The 25,288-nt window shown below is 34.2% G+C and overlaps 1 protein-coding gene across 5 annotated transcripts in view; it reads right to left on the reverse strand.

Moving 5' to 3' along the window:
- LIPI (lipase I) overlaps nt 1-23,976 on the reverse strand; it is a 92,702-nt gene extending 68,726 nt beyond the window's left edge. For 4 of the 5 annotated variants that reach the window (XM_004092279.2, XM_004092281.2, XM_012501777.2 and 1 more), the window contains exons 1-2: nt 23,821-23,976; nt 2,459-2,844 (exon numbers count right to left, since the gene is read on the reverse strand). In XM_004092279.2, the coding sequence (XP_004092327.2) occupies nt 2,459-2,844; nt 23,821-23,866 (432 nt within the window). In that variant the 5' untranslated portion in view covers nt 23,867-23,976. The remainder of the gene's footprint in view (nt 1-2,458; nt 2,845-23,820) is intronic. The other variant, XM_004092280.2, reaches the window with a different exon arrangement.
- Nucleotides 23,977-25,288: the final 1,312 nt, after the last annotated feature.

The following is a 25,288-nucleotide window of genomic DNA, read 5'->3' on the forward strand; positions in this document are numbered from 1 at the left end:
TTCATAAGAGGAAAAGATGGATTCCAAGCTGCTGTGGTCTGAATGTTTGTGTCTCCCTAAAATTCATATGTTGGAATTCTAATCCTCAAGGTGATGATATTTGGAGGTGAGGCCTTCTTGTGTGTTGGGAGAATTATGTCATGAGTGTGGAACCCTCATGAAAGGGATTACTGCCCAGATAGAAGAGACCTGAGGGATCTCCTTCTACTCTTCCACCGTGTGAGGACATAGTGAAAAGGCATAATCTATGAACCAGGAATTCGGCCCTCACCAGACACTGAATCTGCTAATGCCTTCTCCTTGGACTTCTCAGACCCTGGAACTATGAGAAATACATTTTTGTTGTTTATAAGCTACCTGGCCTATGGTATTTTGTTACAGCAGCCCAAATGGACTAACACACAAGCCTAGGTCTCACTCCAAAATTTATGCTAATTCGCCTTCTTGTTTTATCTGATCAGGTTGTGTCAAAAACCTTAGGAAGATTCACAAAAGTTCAATAATGATTCTCACTTCAGAGATGATGAAATTAATTTCATGGATTTTAGGTGACTTCCCCTGATCACCAGCTCAGGAGTGATGCGTCCAATCTTCCAAGGCCAACGTCTGAATACCTCTTAGTCTCAGCTCCAGGAAGGGAAATTAGAAGACTACATGAGAGTGTACTTCCACCACACTCTTAGGGAGCTATTGTGAGACTTGTGGGCAGATCATGGTCCAGCCCACACAGTGATGTGTCTATGGCTTACAGAAAGAGGTGGAGCGCTTGCCACTAATGAAAAACTACACTCAGGCTTTCAAGGCACAAGGTTATGATTTTCTTCAGATTTCTCACAGCCATGCCCCAAAACATGAGGGAGTATCTCTCGAGACTCCAGTGCTGCTGGTCATTTAAATCTTCCTCTGTAATATGAAGCCTCTGTAAACAAAGGCACTGTTAGAATTTTATCTAATATTACAAATTTTCCTAAATATTTCTATTTAACATTCACATTCTCCACACTTTGAGGCACATATTTATTAGTTGAGGAAACACCAGTAACATCAGGAAAAATCAATGATGTAATTAACAGTCTGTTGCTGGGGTGGTTGAATCAATTACCTCCTCGGTCTCTCTACAGCAATGGCATTGTTTTGTCCAAATTTGGGGGTGTAAAAATAATAATGAAAGTTGATCTTACTCAATGATTACTAAATGTCACCCACTGATTAAGCACATGTATGTTAATTCAATATTCATATAAATATTTTTGTAATATTTTGATATTCTATATGTACAAATAAGGAAATGCAGCACAGAGAGGCTATGTAATTGTTCAAAATTACACAGATGATAAAAGATGGACATACACTTTGAACCCACCCAGTCTGACCCCTGGCCACTACATATAACGGCTTCTTGGAAGCGTTGTTATTTGTTCAGTTTTTAGCAGAGGCTTGAAAGTTCAGCACAACACAACTCAAGTTCAAATTTCAAGCCCAATAATGCCCCCAAATCAGATATCACCCTTCTTTCTCTCAAGTACCCACAACTACCTACTTTCTTTTAGGATAGACAGGGATTTCCCTAAGGGTTGACTTAGTAAACAAAAATCATTCACAATGCAGATAACATAGAACTGGCCTGAACTTTATTTGATCCATTCAAATCCCGAGCAGACTTGAATGAATCTGAGTTCTGCCTCCAAAGTTGACAGAAGTATGCTACTTTTCAAAATGATTTTTTGCATGTAATCCCAGCACTTTGGGAGGCCAAGGTGGGCAGATCACCTGAGGTCAGGAGTTCGAGATCAGCCTGGCCAACATGGTGAAACCTCGTCTCTACTAAAAATACAAAAATTAGCTGGGCATTGTGGTGGGCACCAGTAATCCCAGCTACTCGGGTGGCTGACGCAGGAGTATCACTTGAACCTGGGAGGTGTAGGCTGCAGTGAGCTGAGATGGCGCCACTGCACTCCAGCTTGGGCAACAGAGTGAGATCCTGTCTCAAAAAAAAAAAAAAAAAAAAAAAAAAAGATTTTTCTTTACTTTTACCAATTCACACTTGATTATATGCAAATATTTTAGCCATATATTTTTAAAGATACCTGAAGAATGTAATAATTATAAAGTTTATTTCCCCCACCCACATAGGGTAACTATTTTATTCTGAGGTTGGTATAGGTAGAGTTAAAAGAAATCTCAGAAGATTTTTAAATAAAACGTAATAATTACTAAATTTTAATATAATGTTTTAAAAATAACACAGGATATGTCTAGGTATAGAATTATTCATTTAGGCAGACAAAGACAAGATGGCTGCATACATTGGTATATCAAACCAGTAATTGTTAATGCTTATGGGGAAAAATATATAGTTTATTATCACTTTGTGGTATTGAATGTAACACACTGTATATTGTACAGCATGTATAATATATTGTATAGCATGTATAATACATAAAATTCCCAGACTTACCAAAAGATTTTTAATGTGCACACTCAAACTCACAGCAACTTTTCTGGTGTTTTTAACTGCTCTATTATAAATAAAAGTTGTAGCACCCCGGCTCCAGTCTACTACAATTACATTCATATCTTCTTCATTCAGCAAAATCCTTAGGAAGTTCTGAAGCCATGATGGGATGGAGCCTACTGGTCTGTATCCATGAATAAGCCAGACGGTTTTCTTTTGTGTGTTGAAATTAACATTAAGTGAGTTATTGTGTTCAAACAGTGGCTCAGCACAGTTTAGGTTGTTCCTTGTATACATCATCAGAATGGTCTCTATTCTCGGAATAAATAAATCTCTGAAGGAATCCTTTACACTTTGCTGAGAGAATTCAAGGCATGGTCTTTTATTCTCTGAAATAAGAAAATGTCAGTCAAGCTGAGTACTGGGATAGTATTTTATTCCTGTTGTTATTGCAAAGAACAGAATTAAATGTGGAGGGTAGGGAGTATTTCATTTCATGAGCCCTTCAACATAATTTACTGAGCAACTGCAATGTTTAAGGTAATGTATTAATTATGTAAAAAGATTTTCTGAACCAAAAGTAATGGAAAATATAAATGTGATTGGTTAAAAAATTAAGAAGAGATTTTTATCTGTACAAAATATAATAGTAATGGGTGTGAGTGAAAATAAGATTGTTAATAAAGCGCAATGGTTACTAATCAAAGTTGATACGTTGATTATAAACTTTAACAAAAGTTTTACACGTAGTCCTTGTATAATAAGCATTAGAATAAAATATATTTAACTTGTCTAGTCATCAATACAAAACAATAAAGTAATATTTTCCCCATAAAATTTAAAATGTTTCAAAAAATTAAATAATAAATATTAATATAACATGAATGTTGAGATCATAAGTTGATACAACATTCCTTTGAAATTTTGCATGTGTGTGTTTACTGTACACATAAACTTAACAAATCTTTTTCTTAATTTTCTTTCTAGGACTTACAAACCATTTGTAATAAGTGTAAAGACATTAATCGCTGGGTTATGTATAATGGGACAAAAAAGTAAAACATCTTAAATCTCATCCTTACAGTATTTTCATCCATGTGTGCATTCTATCACTATTAACTATCTATCTATACATTGCTCTATATACTTATCTATCTACCCTAGAAAGAACTAGGGCAGAAAATAAAATAACTAAACCAGATGAATAGCAATAGTCATTGCTAGACAATGAAATGATGACTGCCTTTTGTTTTCTTTTTCACAGATTTTTGTGATTCTATTTTTTTCATAATAAGCAAATAATCCCCATAGTGGTTTTTTTCCAGATGACAGTATATGTTCAAACTGCTTCTAGCACTTTAATTTGATAAGAATATTTAGGAAATAATGTTTCAATCCATACCAAAAATTAACAAAAGTATTAATGCACTTTATGCCAGTAATTCCACTTTAAAGAATCTATCCCAGAAAAACATAGCAAAACAAGAGGTAACGTGTATTATTTTAATACTGAGATAATATGCATTTCTTACAATAATTCTAGTTTTCAAGTATATACACAATATTGTCACAATTGACTAGATGAAGAGAAATAAGGAAGGCAATGAAGGAGAAGCAAGACTTGCATTCCATTCCTATGTTAACAGCAGGGAGATATTTGGAAAAATTATTTCATTTGTTGTAAATATCAGAGAATGAGGAAGAGAAATATATCGAAACACAATACAATATGAATGCATGCTACATTGTGCAAATTGTGTGGGAAATCTATACATCCACCTTCCCACCACCTGGAATTCTGATAAGAATTTAATACATATCAATACATCCAAAGTGCTGGTCCACTCCAAGCTAAAGTCAATTTTACCTAGCCCTAGAATGAGTAATGAGGAATAAACCAGTAGGATCCTGGTGATAAATATAAGAGAAAGAAATCATCACCTAATATAATCAACAAATATATCTATTATCTATTAACAGATACAAAATATTTTTCATTAGAATGCAAGAAAAAATACATCTCAAAAATACTGGAGCAGGAGTAAAAAATACAAAAATTAGCCAGACATGGTGATGCATGCCTGTAATCCCAGCTACTCGGGAGGCCGAGGCAGGATAATCGATTGAACCAGGGAGGCAGAGGTTGCAGTGAGCCGAGATCGTGCCACTGCCCTCCAGCCTGAGCAACAGAGCGAGATCCGTTTAAAAAAAAAAAAATTAAGAAAACAACAATAGGATCAGATGAAAAACAGAGTAATGAAATATTCCAATTCAGAAAAAGTAAAAATGTAATTGCAAAATTAAAATTTGCATTATAAATGCTATAACAAACATGGAAAGCTCTTCTTATAGTAAGAAATGAAGAAAGAAAGATTTTAAAATTATTAAGGGAAACACAGATATAGGACAGGGTCTGCTTATTCAAATTAAAAATGATTGCTGTTCCCCTGAAGTGGGGGTGGTAATCACTTGAGGGTAAGTGAAAGTAGCAGCTACAACTACTAAGGAAATCATTGTATACAGGGGTTTGCACATGGAAAAGGCTCACCATAATCTAGATAAAATCAGTTAATCAGACTCACCAAGAGACTTCCTAGAAACTGGTTTGGATTTCGATGAAAGAGAAAAATATCCTAAAAATATCAAGGCAGAAAATCCAAGTTACAAATCTCTACTTGTATGAAGGAATAAAGTTCTAATGACTTCATAATTCTCTTTTTTAAAGCAAAACATGAGCTAGATAAAAATGTCATAAAGTGGAATATTTTGTGGCCTAATAATTTTATACCTTTCCTAAAGTGCGCCACTCATAAAAAGCATAGTTCTGTCCCTGACATTGTCACTATTAAATAAATGTAGATTTATCAAAGACAAGATCCAGAGAAACTTTCAGTATACAAAGATTGAAAGTGAGTATGGAATAAAATTAGATGCTGATTTTAAATTTATGAAACTGGGTAAAACATGAATGCAGTATCAAAAATCATTCTTGTACAATATTTCCAAATTATAATAACAAGATGAGATGCAAGTTAAAAACACAGAGGAAGTAAGCTTGTCGCAAAAATTCATCAACTGAGGGATTTGCAAGATTATTATTTTTTGACTTTCACAAATACGTAAGTTTTAAAAAGATATTAAAAATCTTAAATGTTAACTGCTGTGCTATGTAAAATAGTACACATAAATTTCTACACACTAAAAAATATTAAGTTATAGCAAAAAATGTGTATATATATATATACAAGAAGAAGTGAAAATGGAAATATATAAAGTAGAAAGAATGAAACAAAATGATGAAATTACACTAGAGAAAAGAATATATATGATATGTGAGCAGTTCTGTACCCTGCCTATTAAAAAGCAAAAAATAAAAATAAACTTTTTTTAAAAAGTAACAAGATATTTAAAGGAGGTACACAGGCAATTTTAAATAAATAGAGAACTAAGTATATTCTATACAAAATAAAAAGAAAATAGGTTGGTGTGTTATAGTGCAATAATGGCACCAATTCACCACTCCTGAATCCATCTCATTTCTCTTGGAAATTTTAGTTACATCATAAGTGGGGTGACTTGTTCCACTCCTTGATATGGACACAAATGTAGGGCTTGCCCTAGAAAATAGAACCTTAGGAAACTTAATGCAAGCAGAGGCTTAAAATCAGCTTGTGCATGTGGGCTTGGACGTCCTAACCTCTGCTATCACCACAAAAGCTTCCCTAGTCTGACCTGTTAGAAAAGGAAAAACAGGTGTAACAGTGCAAAGTCCTCCAGGGTGCTAGGTTCTAGTCACCCCAGCTGACTGACAGTCATTCAATAGCCAGACATGAATTGAACCAAGAAAAACAGTGTTACCTAACCAACTCCCATATGACTCTACAAGTGTGAGTAATAGCTGCTTAACATCAAATCCCACTGAGGGTTAAGAGTTTTATTTTATTTTTATTTTGGCATTACTGTGACATCATATAGTCAATTTCATCAGCAACGTTAATATCAAGTAAAGAGAATAAAAACAAAAGTCATCAAATGATACAGTGGGCATGGTGGCTAACGCCTGTAATCTCACCACTTTGGGAGGCCAAGCTGGGTGGGTCACCTGAGATCAGGAGTTCGAGCTCAGCCTGGACAACATGGTGAAACCTCATTTCTACTAAAAATACAAAAATTAGCTGGGTGTGGTCATGGGCACCTGTAATCCCAGCTACTTGGAAGGCTGAGGCAGGAGAATCGCTTGAACCTGGAAGGTGGAGGCTGCAGTGACCGAGATCACTCCAGTGCACTCCAGCCTGGGTAACAGAGCAAGACTCTGTCTCAAAACAAACAAAAAAACAAACAACAGGCCAGGCACGGTGGCTCATGCTTGTAATCCCAGCACTTTGGGAGGCCGAGGCGGGCGGATCACGAGGTCAGGAGATCGAGACCAGGGTGAAACCCCGTCTCTATTAAAAATACAAAAAAATTAGCCGGGCGTGGTGGTGGGCGCCTGTAGTCCCAGCTACTCGGAGATGCTGAGGCAGGAGAATGGCGTGAACCCGGGAGGCGGAGCTTGCAGTGAGCCGAGATGGCGCCACTGCACTCCAGCCTGGGCGACAGAGCGAGACTCCATCTCAAAAAAAAAAAAAAAAAAAAAAACAACAACAACAACAAAAACAGTTATCAAATGATACAAAAAAAGTTAAACTAATGTATTGTCAAACGCTTAAGGAACATTAAATTGATTCAATTCTGCTAGATTTAGGAATAGAAAGAAAAATAAAATTCTAGACAACAAAAATTTACAGGAATCCCTGATGAGATTATAAGTGGACTCTTCAGCAGAAATTTTGCAGGGCAGAAGGCAATGGAAAGATATATTTTAAATGTTGAAAGAAAAACTATCAACCTAGAATTCCATATCCAACAAAATTATCCTTTAAAAATGAGGAAGAAATTAAAACATTCCAACATTCCCACACAAGCATAAGCTGGGAATTCCTTACCTCTAGACCCACTCTACATGAAATGTTAATGCAAGTCCTTCACATTTAAAAGAAAGTACACTAGACAAGTAACTAGAAGTCATACAAAAATACAAAAATATAAGGTTCTGTGGTAAAGACAAATATATGACAAATAAAAACAGTTTTGCTTTGTAACTTTACCTTTTATTTTCTACAGGACTTAAAAGACAAATGCATAAAAATAATTATGAATGCAAGTTAATGGGTACACAATATATAATGATGTAATTTGTGTCATCGGTAAAATTAAGTAGGAGAGAGTGGAACTGTAAAGAAGTAGAGAATTTTGTTATGGTATTGGAGTGAAGTTAGTATCAATTTTAAAAAGATAATGATTTTTGGCTATTATTTGTAATCCTCAATGTAATCACAAAGAAAACACCTATAGAATATTTAAGAAAGAAAATGAGAAGAGAATACAAACACGCTGCTACCAAAAAAATCAATTAAACACAAAGAAAGGCAGTAGTGGAGGAAATGAGGGACAAAAAAGCTTTAAGACATACAGAAAACTAATAACAAAGTGGTAAAAATAAGTGCCTTGCTATCAATGATAATTTTAAATGTAGGTAGACTAAACAACCCCCCCAACTGAAAACATATTGGAAGAATGAATAAAAATCAGGATCAGACTATATGTTATCTACAAGAGACTCAGTTTAGACTTAAAGACACATAGGTGGAAACTTAAAGAACGTAAAAAGATATTCAATGCAAAATGTAACTAAAAGCAAGCAGAAATGCTGCACTAACATCAAGCAAATTAAGTAAGTTAAAATCTGTTACAAGAGACAAACATATTAAAATGCTGAAACAGTAAAAATTCTTAGAAGAAAACAAGGGGGAAACATTCATACCTTGGATTTGGCATTGATTTCTTGAATGTTACAAGAACAGAAGCACAGGTGACAGCAAAACAAAATGAGTAAATTGGACTTAATCAAAAGTAAAACTTTTATGCATCAAAGGACATTATCAACAAAGTAAAAAGGCAACCCACTGAATGTGAGAAAATATTTATAAATCATATATCTGATATGGATTAATTCCAGAATATTATAATGAACTTCTATAACTCAACAATGAAAACACAAACAACCCAATTAAAACTGGGCAAAGAACTTAAATAGACATATCAATGAAGATATCCAAAAGTTCCATAAGCTTATGAAAAGCAGCTCAATATCACTATCACTAATAATTGGGGAAACATAAATCAAAAGTATAATGAGATGCCACTTCCTACCTATTATGATACTTGCTAAACACACACACACACACAAATGCAAAATAACAACAGTTGTTGAGGATGTACAGAAACTGGAACCATTGTGCATCACTGATGGGGTTATAAAACGGTGCAGCTGCTGTGGAAAATGGTATGGTGGCTCCTCAAAAATTGAAAATAAACTTACCATATAATCCAGCAATTCCACTTCTGTATATACACCCAAAAGAATTGAAAACAGTAACTGGAAAAGATATTTGTATAACCATGTTTATAGAAGCATTATTTACAATAGCTAAAAGGTGGACGCCACACAAGTATCCATCAACAGGTGAATGGATAAACAAAACCTGGTAGATACCTAGAATGGAATATTGTTCAGCTTTGAAAAGGTGAAATTGACATACGACAATAAGGATAACTTTGAAGACATTATGTCAATTGAAAATAAACTGGACATAAAAAGACAGATACCATATGATTCAATTTAAATGAGACACCGAGAGCAGTCAAATTTATAGAGACAGAAAGTAGGATTGTGGTTGCCCTGGGCTGAGGGAAAAGGGGAAATAAGGAGTTACATTTAATAGATATAGAGTTGACGGGTACAGAATTTGAGTTTTGAAAGATAAAAAATTCTGGCGATGGATGATGATCATGGTTGCATGGCAGTGTGCATGCAGTTAATGACACTAACCTATAAACTTAAAAATGGCTAAAATGATAATTTTTTCTGTGTGTTTGACCGTAATTGAAAGAAAACAAAACAAAACATTCAGAATCCAATTCCTGTCATTATAGATATCTCATCCCAGATTTGCCTTACTGCTGTAAACATCCAGAACAGTGGATAAAGTATATGGGAAAAAAATTTAGACACTGGACAACAAAAAACACAGAATTGTGATTGCTGAAAGGGAAGCAATGTATTTGAACCCTATAAACTCATAGCTTTCTGCTTGGAGGCCGTTTCCAGACTGCTGTGTAAAAAGGGCTCAATTAATCAGAGTATAGCAGTCTTGTCAAGTTGGGGAGAAACATCAGAGTCTGGGAAGTCTGAGACAACTAGAATTTGAAAGGCAAAGTGTCAGAGAGGAAGGAGCCAGGCAGAAGAAAAGCTCTGAAATCTGCATAGGGGTCTCTTATATCTGGATGTTGCTGGATCCATATGTTGCTGGATATGATCCTTTGCATACATGGGATAGAACCACAAAGAGCTGAAAGCTGAACAATTTTCGAGGTCACATTGGACTAGAAGAGACTGAAGTTGCAACTAGGCAAAGTAGGAAGACCTTAATAAACAGCAGGGACATTCAGTAGGATCCCTAGAATGGTCAGACTTTAGTTTAAATGGCACTAAACGAAGTCTAGAATAAAAGAGAACTTAGAGCCATCCTCCTTCTCTCATTCTCCAAGCTCTGCTTGCTTTCATTCAGCCTCATTATCTGGCAAAGGACAGGCTATGCATATAAAATATTTAAGGAAAATGTTAACAATCTTGGCATAGGCAAAGGACTCTAAGATAAGATACACAGTAAGCATGAAACAAAAAAAGTGATAAATTGGACTTTTACATAATAATACATATCTTCTAAAAGGACACTGTTAAGAATATGAATATGCAGACTTGTGTATCTGAAAAATACTTGTATCTAGACTAACGTGTATGTGTATTATAATAAGAAAATTCAATGTTTCAATTGGCAAAAGAATTAAAGACATTTCACAAAAGATGGCATAGTGTCTAAGAAGCTCAAGAAATAATACTTGACATCACTAGTCATCAAAACAATGTGAATTAAAACCAAAATAATATACCACTACATACCCAGGAGAATGGCTAACATTAAAAACTGACAAAACCAATTGAGGATGTAAAGCAACTGAAACCCTTGTACATTGCTGGGGGAAATGACAAAATGATACAATTATTGTTAGTTTCTTATAATGTTACATGCACTTATATGACCCCAAAAATTAACTTGTGTATGTTAATGCATGAGAAATAAAAACAAGTCCTTACCACATTTACGAGTTCATAGCGTTTTTTTTGTTTTGTTTTGTTTTGTTTTACATAATGACACTAAATTGTAAAAAAAAAAAAAAAATCAAGAAGTATATGGGTAAATAAACTGTGGCATGTCTGTGTAATTTAATACTACCCAGCAATAAAAAGAAATAAACTTCTTATGCATGCAAAACTTTGATGAATCACAAAAGCATTATGCTGAGCAAAAGACTCCAGAAACAAAAAAGTAAATACTTTAAATTTTCATGTATATGAAATTCTGCAAAAGAAATATTTAATCTAGCGTCATAAAGAAGGTCTGGGTTATATCAAACCAGAGGTGTGGAAGGGATTAATTGCTAAAAGCTAACTAACTTTTAAGGGTGCAGGAAATGTTTTATATCTTGACTTTCTGGTTGTTATATACCATAATAAGTATGGTGCACCTATTTTTTCAAAACTCATTAGGCCTGGTGCAGTGGCTCACATCTGTTATCCTAGAACTCTGGGAGGCCAAGGCAGGAGAATCGCTGGAGGCTAGGAGTTCAAGACCAGCCTGAGCAAGGTAGCAAGATGATGTCTCTACAAAAAAAAAGTAAAAAACCAGGTCTGGTAGTGCACACCTGTGGTCCTACCTACTCAGGAGGCTGAGGTAGGAGGATTGCTTGAACCCAGAAGATCTAGGCTGCAGTGAGCCATGGTAGCACCACTGCACTCCAGCCTGGGCAACAGAAGGAGAACCTATCTCAACAACAACAACAACAAAATAATAAAGTACATTTAAATGTGTGTACATTTTATTGTATTTATAGTAAACATCAATAAAATTAATTTTTAAAAACTTATAGTAAAGGTCCAATACTTTTTCAAATAATAGAAAAAATATAAAGTTCAACAAATAATTCTTAAAACCTGGAATAACCCTAATATCAAACATAAAGATAGGACAAATACACACACACACACACACACACACACACACACACCAGATAAATGAGATATAAGTTATTCCAACCCATACAATAATCTAATGGCAAAATTCCCAAATCACAAAAATACAGAGCATAAGAACAAAAAATTAATTTACACTATTTTAAATATAAATTAAAATAGAAATATAATTTATTAAAATAACAGAATGCTTTTTTATTTTATGCCAGTTGGAATCATCATACTAATGATAAAACACAAGCGCATATTTCCATTAAAATTGCAAAAGTATAAAAAGTGTCTGCTATGATACTATGTATTTTTTTTAATATTCTAACTTAGCATAAAGATTTGAAAAGTAGGAAGCTAAAAATCATGATAAAATGTTGCAGGTGCTGACAGACAAAATAGCCAGTATAGAGGATAATGTAACTGACTAGCTAGAGCTGAAAAACACACTACAAGAATTTCATAATGCAATCACAGGTATTAATAGCAGAATAGACCAAACAGAGGAAAGAATCTCAGGGTTAGAAGACTGCCTTTCTGAAATAAGACAGACAGACAAGAGTAGAGAGAAAAAATGAAAAGGAAGAACAAAACCTCAGAGAAATATGGGATTATATAAAGATACCAAATAAATCTATGACTCACTGGTGTACCTGAAAAAGAAGAGGAGAATAGAACAAAATTGGAAAACACATTTCAGGATATCATCCAGAAAAATCTCCCCAACCTAGCAGAGAGGCCAACATTCAAATTCAGGAAATGCAAAGAACCCCAGTAAGATACTTCACAAGAAGATCATCCCCAAGACACATAATCATCAGATTCTCCAAGGTTGAACTGAAAGAAAAATGTTAAAGGCAGCCAGAGAGAAAAACCAGGTCACCTACAAAGGGGAGCCATCAGACTAACAGAGGACCTTTCAGCTGAAACCCTACAAGCCAGAACAGACTGGGAGCCAATGTTCAAGATTCTTAAAGAAAATAAATTCCAGTCTAGAATTTCATATCTGGGCAAACTAAGCTTCATAAGCAAAAGAGATATAAGATCTTTTTCAGACAAGCAAAGGCTGAGGGAATTTGTTACCACCAGACCTGCCTTACAAGAGCTCTGGAAGAAAGCACTAGATATGGAAAGGAAAGATCATTACCAGCCATCACAAAAATATACTGAAGTACATGACCAGTGACACTATAAAACAACCACATAAGCAAGTCTGCAAAATAACCAGCCAACATCATGATGACAGGATCAAATCCACATATATCAATACTAACCTTAAATGTCAATGGGCTAAATGCCCCAATTAAAAGACACAGAGTGGCAAACTGGATAAAGTGCCAAGACCCATTTGTATGCTGTCTTCAAAAGACCCATCTCACATGCAGTGACAAACATGGGCTCAAAATAAAGGGATGGAGAAGAATCTACCAAGCAAATATAAAACAGAAAGAAAATAGGGGTTGCAATCCTAGTTTCTGACAAAACAGATTTTAAACCAAAAAAGATTTAAAAAGACAAAGATATTACATAATGGTAAAGGGTTCCATTCAACAAGAAAATCTAACCATCCTAAATATATATGTACCCAACACAGGAGCACCCAGATTTGTAAAGCATGCTCTTTCTCAGAGACCTTCAAAGAGACTTCGAATCCCACACAATAATAATGGGAGACTTCAACAACCCACTGACGATATGAGATATATTATTGAGACAGAAAATTAATAAAGATATTCAGGACCAGAACTCAGCACTGGGTCAAATGGACCTGATAGATATCTCCACATAAAACAATAGAATATACATTTTTTTCAAGGCCACATGGCAAATACTCTAAAATCAGACACATAATTGAAAGTAAAACACTCCTCAGCAAAGCAAAAGAAATGAAATCATAACAAAAAGTCTCTCGTACCACAGTGTAATCAAATTAGAAATTAAGACCAAGAAATTCACTCAAAATGATACAATTACATGAAATAGAATAACCTACTCCTAAGTGAATCCTGGGTAAAATTAAGGTTTCAAGAAATTATTTGAAACTAATGAGAACAAAGATGCAACATACCAGAATCTTTGGGACACAGCTAAGACAGTGATAAGAGAGAAATTGATAGCACTAAATGACCACATCAAAAAGTTAGAAAGATCTCAAGTTAACAATCTAACATCACAACTAAAAGAACTAGGGAACCAAGAACAAACAAATTACAAACTAGCAGAAAATAACAAATAACCAAAATCAGAGCTGAACTGAAGGAGACTGAGAAATGAAAAACTATTCAAGAGATCAATGAATCTAGGAGGTGGTTTTCTGGAAAAAAAAATACAATAAATAGACTGCTAGCTAGACTAATAAAGAAGAAAAGAAAAGAAGAGTCAAATAAACAGAATCAGTAACAACAAGGGTGATATTACTACTTAACCCACAGAAACACAATCGTCAGAGAATATTATGGACACATCTATGCATATCAACCAGAAAATCTAGAAGAAATTGATAAATTCCTGGACAAATACATCCTCCCAAGACAGACTCCAGGAAGAATTGGAATCCCTGAACATACCAATGATGAGCTCTGAAATTTAGGAAGTAATAAATAGCCTACCAACCAAAAAAAAAAAAAAAAGCCTGGGAAAAGTCTGGGACCGAATGTATTCACAGCTGAATTCTACTAGATGTACAAAGAAGAGCTGGTACCATTCCTACTGAAACTAGTCCAGAAAAAATGAGGAGGAGGGACTCCTCCCTAAATCATTCTATGAGGCCATCATCATCCTGATACCAAAATCTGGCAGAGATTTAACAACACCACAAAAAACTTCAGGCCAATATCCTTGATGAGTATCAATGCAAAAATCCTCAACAAAATACTGGCAAACCGAATCCAGTAGCACATCAAAAAGCTTATCCACCATGATCAAGTAGGCTTTATCCCTGAGATGCAAGGTTGGTTCAACATACACAAATCAATAAATGTGATTCATCACATAAACAGAACTAAAGACAAAAACCACATGATTATCTTAATAGATGCAGAAAAGGCCTTCAATAAAATTCAACATCGCTTCATGCTAAAAACTCTCAATAAACTATGTATTGAAGGAACATGCCTCAAGATAATAAGAGCCATATATGACAAACCCACAGCCAACATCATACTAAGTGGGCAAAAGCTGAACGCATTCCCCTTGAAAACCAGCCAAGACAAGGATACCCTCTCTCACCACTCCTATTCAACATAGTATTGGTCCTGACCAGGGCAATCAGGCAAAATTTGAAAGAAATAAAAGGCATCCAAATAGGAAGAGAGGAAGACAAACTACCACTATTTGCAGACAACATTATCCTATCTCTAGAAAACCCTATAGTCTCTGCCCAAATGCCTCTTAAACTGATAAAGAAGAACTTCAGCAAAGTCTTAGGATACAAAATCAATAGGCAAAAATCACTAGTATTCCTATATGCCAACAAAGTCAAGCCTAGAGCCAAATCAGGAATTAACTCTCATTCACAATTGCCACAAAAAGAACAAAATACCTAGGAATACATCTAACTAGGGTAGTGAAAGATCTCTACTAGGAGAACAACAAAACACTGCTCAGATAAATCAGAGATGACACACACAAAAAATCGAAAAACATACCATGCTCATGGATAGAAAGAATCAGTATCATTAAAATGACCATACTGCCCAAAGCAATTTATAGATTCAATGCTATTCCTATTAAACTACCATTGAGATTATTCACAGAATGAGGAAAAAAAACTATTTTAAAATTCACATGGAACCAAAAAAGGGCCCAAATAGCCAGGGCAATCCTAAGCACAAAGAACAAAGCTAGAGGCATCACACTACCTGACTTCAAACTATACTACAGGGCTACAGTAACCAAAACAGCATGATCCTAGTACAAAAACAGACACACAAACCAGTGAAACAGAGTAGAGAACCCAGACATAATGCTGCACACCTACAACTATCTGATCTTCAACAAACCTGCCAAAAACAATGGGAAAGGATTCCCTATTGAATAAGTGGTGCTGGGATAACTGACTAGCCATATGAAGAAGATTGAAACTGGACTCCTTCCTTACATAATATACAAAAATTAACTGAAGAGGGATTAAAAACATAAAATGTAAAACCCAACACTACAAAAACCCTGAAAGACAACTTAGGCAATACCATTCAGAACATAGACACAGGCTAAGATTTCACGACAAAGACACCAAAGGCAATTGCAACTAAAACAAAAATTAACAAGTGGGATCTAATTAAACTAAAGAGTTTCTGCACAGAAAAAGTAACTATCAACAGACTAAACAACCTACAGAATGGGAGAAAATTTTTGCAAACTATGCATCCGACAAAGGTCTAATATCCAGAATCTATAAATCTATAAACAAATTTACAAGAATGAAAACTAACAACTCCATTAAAAAGTGGGCAAATGACATGAGCACTTTTCAAAAGAAGACATACATGTGGCTAACAATTACATGAAAAAAAACTCAACATCACTGATGAGTAGATAAATGCCAATCAAAACCAAATGAGATATCATCTCACACCATTCAGAATGGCTGCTATTAAAAAGTCAAAAAATAACAGATTCTGACAAGGTTGTGGAGAAAAAGGAATACTTATACGCTGTCAGTGGGAGCATAAATTAGTTCAACTATTGAGGAAGACAGTGCAGCAATTCCTCAAAGAGCTAAAAAACAGAACAACTGTTCAGCTTAGCAATCTCATTACTGTGTATATACACAAAGGACTATAACTCGTTCTATTAAAAAAACACATGTTCACTGCAGCACTATTCACAATAGCAAAGAAATTGAATCAACCTAAATGCCCATCCATGATAGACTGGATGAAGAAAATGTGGTACATCACCCTCCCGAGACTAAACCAGGAAGAAGTTGAAGCTCTGAACAGACCAATAACAGGCTCTGAAATTGAGGCAATAATTAATAGCTTACCAACCAAAAAAAGTCCAGGACCAGATGGATTCACAGCCGAATTCTACCAGAGGTACAAGGAGGAGCTGGTACCATTCCTTCTGAAACTATTCCAATCAATAGAAAAAGAGGGAATCCTCCCTAACTCATTTTATGAGGCCAGCATTATCCTGATACCAAAGCCTGGCAGAGACACAACAAAAAAAGAGAATTTTAGACCAATATTTTGGATGAACATCGACGCAAAAATCCTCAATAAAATACTGGCAAACCAAATCCAGCAGCACATCAAGAAGCTTATCCACCGTGATCAAGTGGGCTTCATCCCTGGGATGCAAGGCTGGTTCAACATACACAAATCAATAAATGTAATCCAGCATAAAAACAGAACTAAAGACAAAAACCATATGATTATCTCAATAGATGCAGAAAAGGCCTTTGACAAAATTCAACAACCTTCATGCTAAAAACTCTCAATAAATTAGGTATTGATGGGATGTATCTCAAAATAATAAGAGTTGTCTATGACAAACCCACAGCCAATATCATACTGAGTGGGCAAAAACTGGAAGCATTCCCTTTGAAAACTGGCACAAGAAAGGGATGCCCTCTCTCACCGCTCCTATTCAACATAGTGTTGGAAGTTCTGGCCAGGGCAATCAGGCAGGAGAAGGAAATAAAGGCTATTCAATTAGGAAAAGAGGAAGTCAAATTGTCCCTGTTTGCAGATGACATGGTTGTATATCTAGAAAACCCCATCGGCTCAGCCCAAAATCTCCTTAAGCTGATAGGCAACTTCAGCAAAGTCTCAGGATACAAAATCAATGTCCAAAAATCACAAGCATTCTTATACACCAATAACAGACAAACAGAGAGCCAAATCATGAGTAAACTCCCATTCACAATTGCTTCAAAGAGAATAAAAATACCTAGGAATCCAACTTACAAGGGATGTGAAGGACCTCTTCAAGGAGAACTACAAACCACTGCTCAATGAAATAAAAGAGGATACAAACAAATGGAAGAATATTCCATGCTCATGGGTAGGAAGAATCAATATCGTGAAAATGGCCATACTGCCCAAGGTAATTTATAGATTCAATGCCATCCCCATCAAGCTACCAATGACTTTCTTCACAGAATTGGAAAAAACTACTTTAAAGTTCATATGGAACCAAAAAAGAGCCCGCATTGCCAAGTCAATCCTAAGCCAAAAGAACAAAGCTGGAGGCATCATGCTACCTGACTTCAAACCATACTACAAGGCTACAGTAACCAAAACAGCATGGTACTGGTACCAAAACAGAGATATAGACCAATGGAACAGAACAGAGCCCTCAGAAATAATGCCACATATCTACAACCATCTGATCTTTGACAAACCTGACCAAAACAAGCAATGGGGAAAGGATTCCCTATTTAATAAATGGTGCTGGGAAAACTGGCTAGCCATATGTAGAAAGCTGAAACTGGATCCCTTCCTCACCCCCTTTACAAAAATTAATTCAAGATGGATTAAAGACTTAAATGTTAGACCTAAAACCATAAAAACCCTAAAAGAAAACCTAGGCAATACCATTCAGGACATACACATGGGCAAGGACTTCATGTCTAAAACACCAAAAGCAATGGCAACAAAAGCCAAAATTGACAAATGGGATCTAATCAAACTAAAGAGCTTCTGCACAGCAAAAGAAACTACCGTCAGAGTGAATGGGCAACCTACAGAATGGGAGAAAATTTTTGCAATCTACCCATCTGACAAAGGGCTAATATCCAGAATCTGCAATGAACTCCAGCAAATTTACAAGAAAAAAACAAACAGTCCCATCAAAAAGTGGGCAAAGGATATGAACAGACACTTCTCAAAAGAAGACATTTATGCAGCCAAAAGACACATGAAAACATGCTCATCATCACTGGCCATCAGAGAAATGGAAATCAAAACCACAATGAGATACCATCTCACACCAGTTAGAATGGCCATCATTAAAAAGTCAGGAAACAACAGGTGCTGGAGAGGATGTGGAGAAATAGGAACACTTTTACACTGTTGGTGGGACTGTAAACTAGTTCAACCCTTGTGAAAGTCAGTGTGGCAATTCCTCAGGGTTCTTGAACTAGAAATACCATTTGACCCAGCCATCCCATTACTGGGTATATACCCAAAGGATTATAGATCATGCTGCTATAAATACACATGCACACGTATGTTTATTGCGGCACTATTCACAATAACAAAGACTTGGAACCAACCCAAATGTCCATCAGTGATAGACTGGATTAAGAAAATGTGGCACATATACACCACGGAATACTATGCAGCCATAAAAAATGATGAATTCATGTCCTTTGTAGGGACATGGATGAAGGTGGAAACCATCATTCACAGCAAACTATCGCAAGGACAAAAAACCAAACACCGCATGTTCTCACTCATAGGTGGGAATGAGAACACATGGACACAGGAAAGTGAACATCACACACCGGGGCCTGTTGTGGGGTGGGGGTAGGGGGAGGGATAGCATTAGGAGATATACCTAATGTTAAAAGATGAGTTAATGGGTGCAGCACACCAACATGGCACATGTATACATATGTAACAAACCTGCACATTGTGCACATGTACCCTAAAACTTAAAATATAATTAAAAAATGAATAAATAAATAAAATGTGGTACATATACACCATGGAATACTATGTAGCCTTAAAAATGAATGAGATCATAGCCTTCGCAGGGACATGAATGGAGCTAAAGGTCATTATCCTTAGCAAATTAACACAGAAACAGAAAACCAAATGCCACATGTTCTCACTTCTAAGTTGGAGCTAAATGCTGAGATCACATGGACACATGGGGGAGAACAACACACACTGGGCCCTGTTCATGGGGGTTAGGGTGAGAGAGAGCATCAGGAAGAATAGCTAATGGATGCTAGGCTTAATACATTTACTGATATAAATAAATGTAGTGGTATTGAATTCAAAAATTTTCAGTTACATGATATAATAAACTCCTATTTTTTGAAGGGTAAGTGGGTTTAAGCTGGTTTAAACTGGTTCCTATGATTTGCAAATTAACTAGTCTTTTTTTAAAAAAAGAGGTAGAAGGGTTGGGGAGGAGAGAAAGAAAAGAAGGAAAAGAAAACAGAAAGAAGAGGCAAAGAGAAAAAAGGAAAAAAATGAAAAAAGAAATTTTTAAAAATACAGTACTGAAATACACCATGATTGAATATAAGCATTAATATCATTAAGTAAATTCTGCTCAAATTAGCTGTTATGTGCAGTGCAATTCTAAAATAATGTCTCAATACGATAACTAAGGAGAGGCAGAAAGTGTATAAGAAAAATAAATGACATTTTGAAGATAATAGGACCATGATTAAAATGATTGTCACATAATAAACCAATTAAAAAGAGGTCTGTGAAACAGAACCAAAAATTGATAGACAGTTTAATGAAATAGAATGGGGACACCCATAAATATACCGTTTTAGCTATAATAATTGTGGCAATTAAAAGCAGTCAAAGGTGATGGATTTTTAAATAAACAATGCTAGGATAATTATTTGATTCTAGTTATATTAAAGTATTCCATGTAAAAGTAAAATTATATGAACTAGAAGAAGGATACAGTTAATATATATATGATCTCAGATTGAAGAATAATTTTTCAGCATAAAAACAAAGGAAGAAACCAGGAAGCCATCAGATTTCATAGCACATACATTTAAAACATCTGTACATAAAGAAACACTATAAACTAGACAAAAGACAAAAAATGAACAATGGAAGTGTTTTCAATATAAGGTAGGAAAGGAACTAATATATATGTACAAAACTATAAATGAGAAAAAAGAAAAAGAATACTATAGTAAAACACCAGGTGAGGGATATAAACAGATATTTTCTAAAAATATTCAGAGCTCATAAATGTATTAATCATATGCTTAGTCTCCTTAAAAAATCAATAAATTTTAATTAAAATAAAATTACCATATCATTTTTACCTTTATACTCATTGACTACTAACATCAATGTATATCGCAATATTTCAATACAGAATATTTAGGATTCAATTAAATACATGGAAATTAGAGACTGGAAAAATAAATTATCATGTGTTTCTAAGATGGGGACCATGCAGCATTTAAGAAATTATGTTTCTGAAAACTAAGGATAACATCAGAAAACACGTATTATGTAAAATGAAATACAATAAGAAGATAATGAAAACCATACACATGAACCATGTGAATATATATTTCTATATATATAGCCCATATTTATATAGTACTAATTTTATCCATGATATAGCATATATATAATACACTATAAACACATGAATATATTTGTGCACATACCTCCCCCCCTCACACACTTCTTTATTGAGTAAGATATTAACCAACACAAATGTAGTTTGCAGTGATGCTGATTAAATTGTGTTCTCAGTCCTAACTGTATTTCTCTGTGTGATTTCTATTGCCTGTCTTTTAATATTTTTTAGTTTTCTATATCTAAAATATTCATTTCTTAGTTTAATGAGAAAAAATAGATTTAACAGACTTCAGTTAATTAAGAATAAAAATTGCCAAAGCGAATGGTATCAGCAGAAAACTGAATATATTTAAAACAGAAAGATTAGTATTAATTTTTGTACCTGTTTGAAAAATTAACAAATTGAGGATCTGAGAAATAGACTAAGTAACTCTACTGTGATTCAAAATTCACTAGCAGGTACATAATATAGGATTTTACTTCCTATATTTATCCAAAGATGTAGGAAGATAATGACTCTAGCAGTAATCTCAACAGAGAGGTAAGCTGAGAAATAATACTGAAAATCTTATTAGGTTTCAAATTATAGAAGCAGCAAAAACGTTAAAAATACCAAAGACACATGGGGAAGTTATAAATAATCATTGTAGGTTGTCCAGCATTCTCTCTGAATGTTTTTTACATGTTTAAATGTTGGGAAAAAATCGAAATTATAATATTTGGTGACATGAAAGTTACAACAAATTCAAATGTGAGTGTCCGTAAATAAAGTTGTATTTGTGCACATGCACATTTACTTGTTTAAACATTATCTACTGCTGCTTTCTTGCTTTGGTGACAAAGCTGAGTAGGTGCAAAAGAGACTGTATGGCCCACAAAACCTAAAATATTTACTATCTGGTTGTTTACAAAAATATTTCCTGGCTGGCTCAGTGGCTTATGCCTGTAATCCCAGCACTTTGGGAGGCTGAGAAGGGCAGATCACTTGAGCCCAAGAGTTGGAGACCAGCCTGGGTGACACAGTGAAACACTGTCTCTCCGAAAATTACAAAATTAGCCAGGTGTGGTGGTGTGTGCCTGCAGCCCCAGCTACCCTGGAGGCTGAAGCCAGAGGATTGCTTGAACCTAGGAGGTCGAAGCTGTAGTGAGCCATGAACTTCACACTATACTCCAGCCTGAGTGACAGAATGAGACCCTGTCCAAAGAAAAAAAGAATTTCTGACCCTTGCAATATAATAATAGCAATAACAAAAATTTCAATGTAAATGGTTACAATAAGTTGGCAACTGTACTAAGAATAAATATGCATATATGCATATAATTTGAATATATAGATACATAGATGTACTGTATATTTGTATAAGGTTTTTTTATCTATCTCTCCTCTCCCATTTTATTCTACTTACAATTTTTAAAAAACACCTGACTAAACTGCTTTTCGGAATGTCGTTTCTTTATTAAAGGCAGATGTAATCAATGATTTTCATGCTGACAACCATGAAACATGCCCTCCTTGAGGTATATATCAGAATCTCTAGTGGAGAAGAAAGGAGCATGTGTAATAAATAAAACACACTTGTATGAAATAAGCTACTGAAAATCAACAAAATTTTTTAATCAAGTAGAGACTCAAGGAAAATGAGAGAAAGCATAGAGTCTACATGGGTTAAAAATGAATTTGAGGATCAGTAAAATTTGTAATTCACTTATTTTCTATTTACTACTGTTAATATCTAAAAGTTCTACTATTGTATTTTAATCATTACACAAGAATTAGCAGACAAAAACATACAAAGCAATTATGTTTGAATTTTCCCAACTGAAAATTTAGGCAACTGACTAAATAAATACTAATCAAAACAATAATATCAGAAAGTCTGTCAAATAAGTTTTTAATGTAAACTATGATATTAAAATGATTATAACTGTATTAAAAATGACACATAAGATTAGGGGCCTAGACTTCAAATTTCTCTGGCTTTCAACTTAAGGTGCCACTATTATACATTATAATAACATAAAATCCCTATCAAGAAACTTAAGAGTAATAATATAAATTATAAACTGCATATCAGTATCATTTAGATTCTATATTTAAATATAAAATTCAAACATTACCAGAATTTATGGTTATCTCAAATAGCCAAATGAAAACATAAGAAATAATGTCAATTTCTGGTTAATTTTAAAGTTATTCAAGTATGCATTAACACATTTCAAATACATTTAAAACATAAAGGAAATAATCTGCTCTCATAAAACCCCTACAGAAAACTATCATCTTGAATTTTAAATTTGCCACTGTTATTACCACAAAGTAGAACTAATTGTTCTACTTATCAAGTCGAACAAGTAATTCTACTTTATCATAAAGCAGAAAATGATACACTTAATATTGATAAACTTTATTACTGTACACCAATAAACCAGAATAAAGTTCTACCTTATTACCATAAACCAGCTTTGTTTTTCATCATACTGAATGAGAGCAAAAGTTGTAGTATATGGTTATTTTGTTTTGCAATCGATAATTTATCCAAGTAAGAATTTTCTTCAAAAGTAGAGCTAGTTAAACAAATAAAATTGAAACAAGATATTTAAGGCATAATTTTAAATACCAAATTAATTTCTCCATTACTGAATTTTCTCTTGAGTATTTCTATTTATTCTCTAGTTACATCTTTTTTTAAAAAAAGGTTTTCTAGTTACTAATTATCTGGCAAGTAAATAAAATGCAAAATGTCAGCTTATTAAACAAACACATGCACACACACACGTACCCACACAGAAGTTTTCTTAATAGTAATATTTGTTATAATTAGTACCAATAATCATATTTTTATCCCATTATATCATAACATCCTTTATCCCAGAATATAGACCACAGTATTTTATATACAATTTTTAAAGATAAATCAAATTATTAATTAATATCTTACCAGATCTCACCCAGCACATCAAACAAAGAAAAATGTATACTCTCATTTAGAATCTGAGAAAAGCAAAAACAGCACTCAATTCACCAAAAAGGAAATTCCGTAACTCACTGAGGTTTCTCTTTGGTAGGATCATCACAGGCTGGCAGGTTCTACTGTAAAAGTTCACTGATTTTTGCTCCTCCCTCTTGGTTGAAAAGGTGAGGTAATTTGTTTTCTCCCATTTTAGCTTGTGGTTGTGGGAAGGATTTTTAAGTCAGAGGCTCTGTAATAAGTCACAAACAAACCTTCAGCTACAGAAGTTGAATTTAAGGGAATGATAAATCTAATTACATCTTTCTGTATTCCTTTTAACCTCAGGATTTCAGAAGCGGTCAGGAAAAATATGCAAATGTGATGTTAGAAAATGCTAGAAATGGAAAGAGTCAGAAAAAGTTGTGGTTTATATTCACTTTGACTACAAACTAAGATATCTTTATATACCATAAATCAATAATGAAATCCATATCCATCAAGCTCTTTCAAGTATAAAATATGAGCTTTTCATATTATGTTATTTTACATCCCCAAAGAAGGGGCTATTTTAACATTCAAAATTTTGGTTCATCACTTGAGGCTAAAAGGTGAAAATTATCAAAAAAAAAAAGTCTTTAATATGATGACCATTTTAAAATTAGCATACATTTTCTTTTTACATGTTTACTTAATTATCTTCTTTTCATACCAGCAATGGACTTTAGTAAGCAAGAAAAATTGGGAGTTGTTCTAAATACATAAATTGCAAGTTTAAAAATTAAATTCATTTTTTAAAAATTCAAGTTTCTCTAAATTTCCAAAAATACAGTAAGAACAGAAGTGTTTTTTATATGTTATAAATCTGCAGAAACTAATCTGAGGTCTGGGGAAGTATTTGAGAAAATTCACAAACAAAATGAGGTATTAGTTTAAAAAAATCATGAATGTTTAACTGCTGAGGAAGTTCCATCATTATTTTGAACTGTTTGATCTCTGAGTGTTTTACATGAGATTTCCCTTTTTAAAAAAATACCACCACTACGATTTGTTTGAAGACCAAAAATAATCTAGGTCCTTCCACAGCACTCAGCTGTAAGAACTGCACCTCTCTAACAAAGATATAAATAAGCCACATCATTTCAGAATATGGGAAGAATGATAATGTGTCATACATCCTAGAACAAATTTTTCCTAACAAGTATTACTTAATAAATTAAAATACAAATCTTTCCTCCTTCCTTTATAATTTCTTTTTTTCTTTGTGCTTTCGATGTGGCATTATAATATGACTCTTGCACATTTACTTTCATCTTTACGAGTTCATACTGAAAAATACTGGCATATCAGGCAGTATAATACAGAGTTTCAAAACTAAAAATCATGCTTCATCATTATCATGTATTTTGCATACTGCCAATATGAGAAAGATGAGGTTATTAATGTTCATTGCATTAAA

Source organism: Nomascus leucogenys, chromosome 25 (assembly GCF_006542625.1).
Source record: "Nomascus leucogenys isolate Asia chromosome 25, Asia_NLE_v1, whole genome shotgun sequence".
Lineage (NCBI taxonomy): Eukaryota > Metazoa > Chordata > Mammalia > Primates > Hylobatidae > Nomascus > Nomascus leucogenys.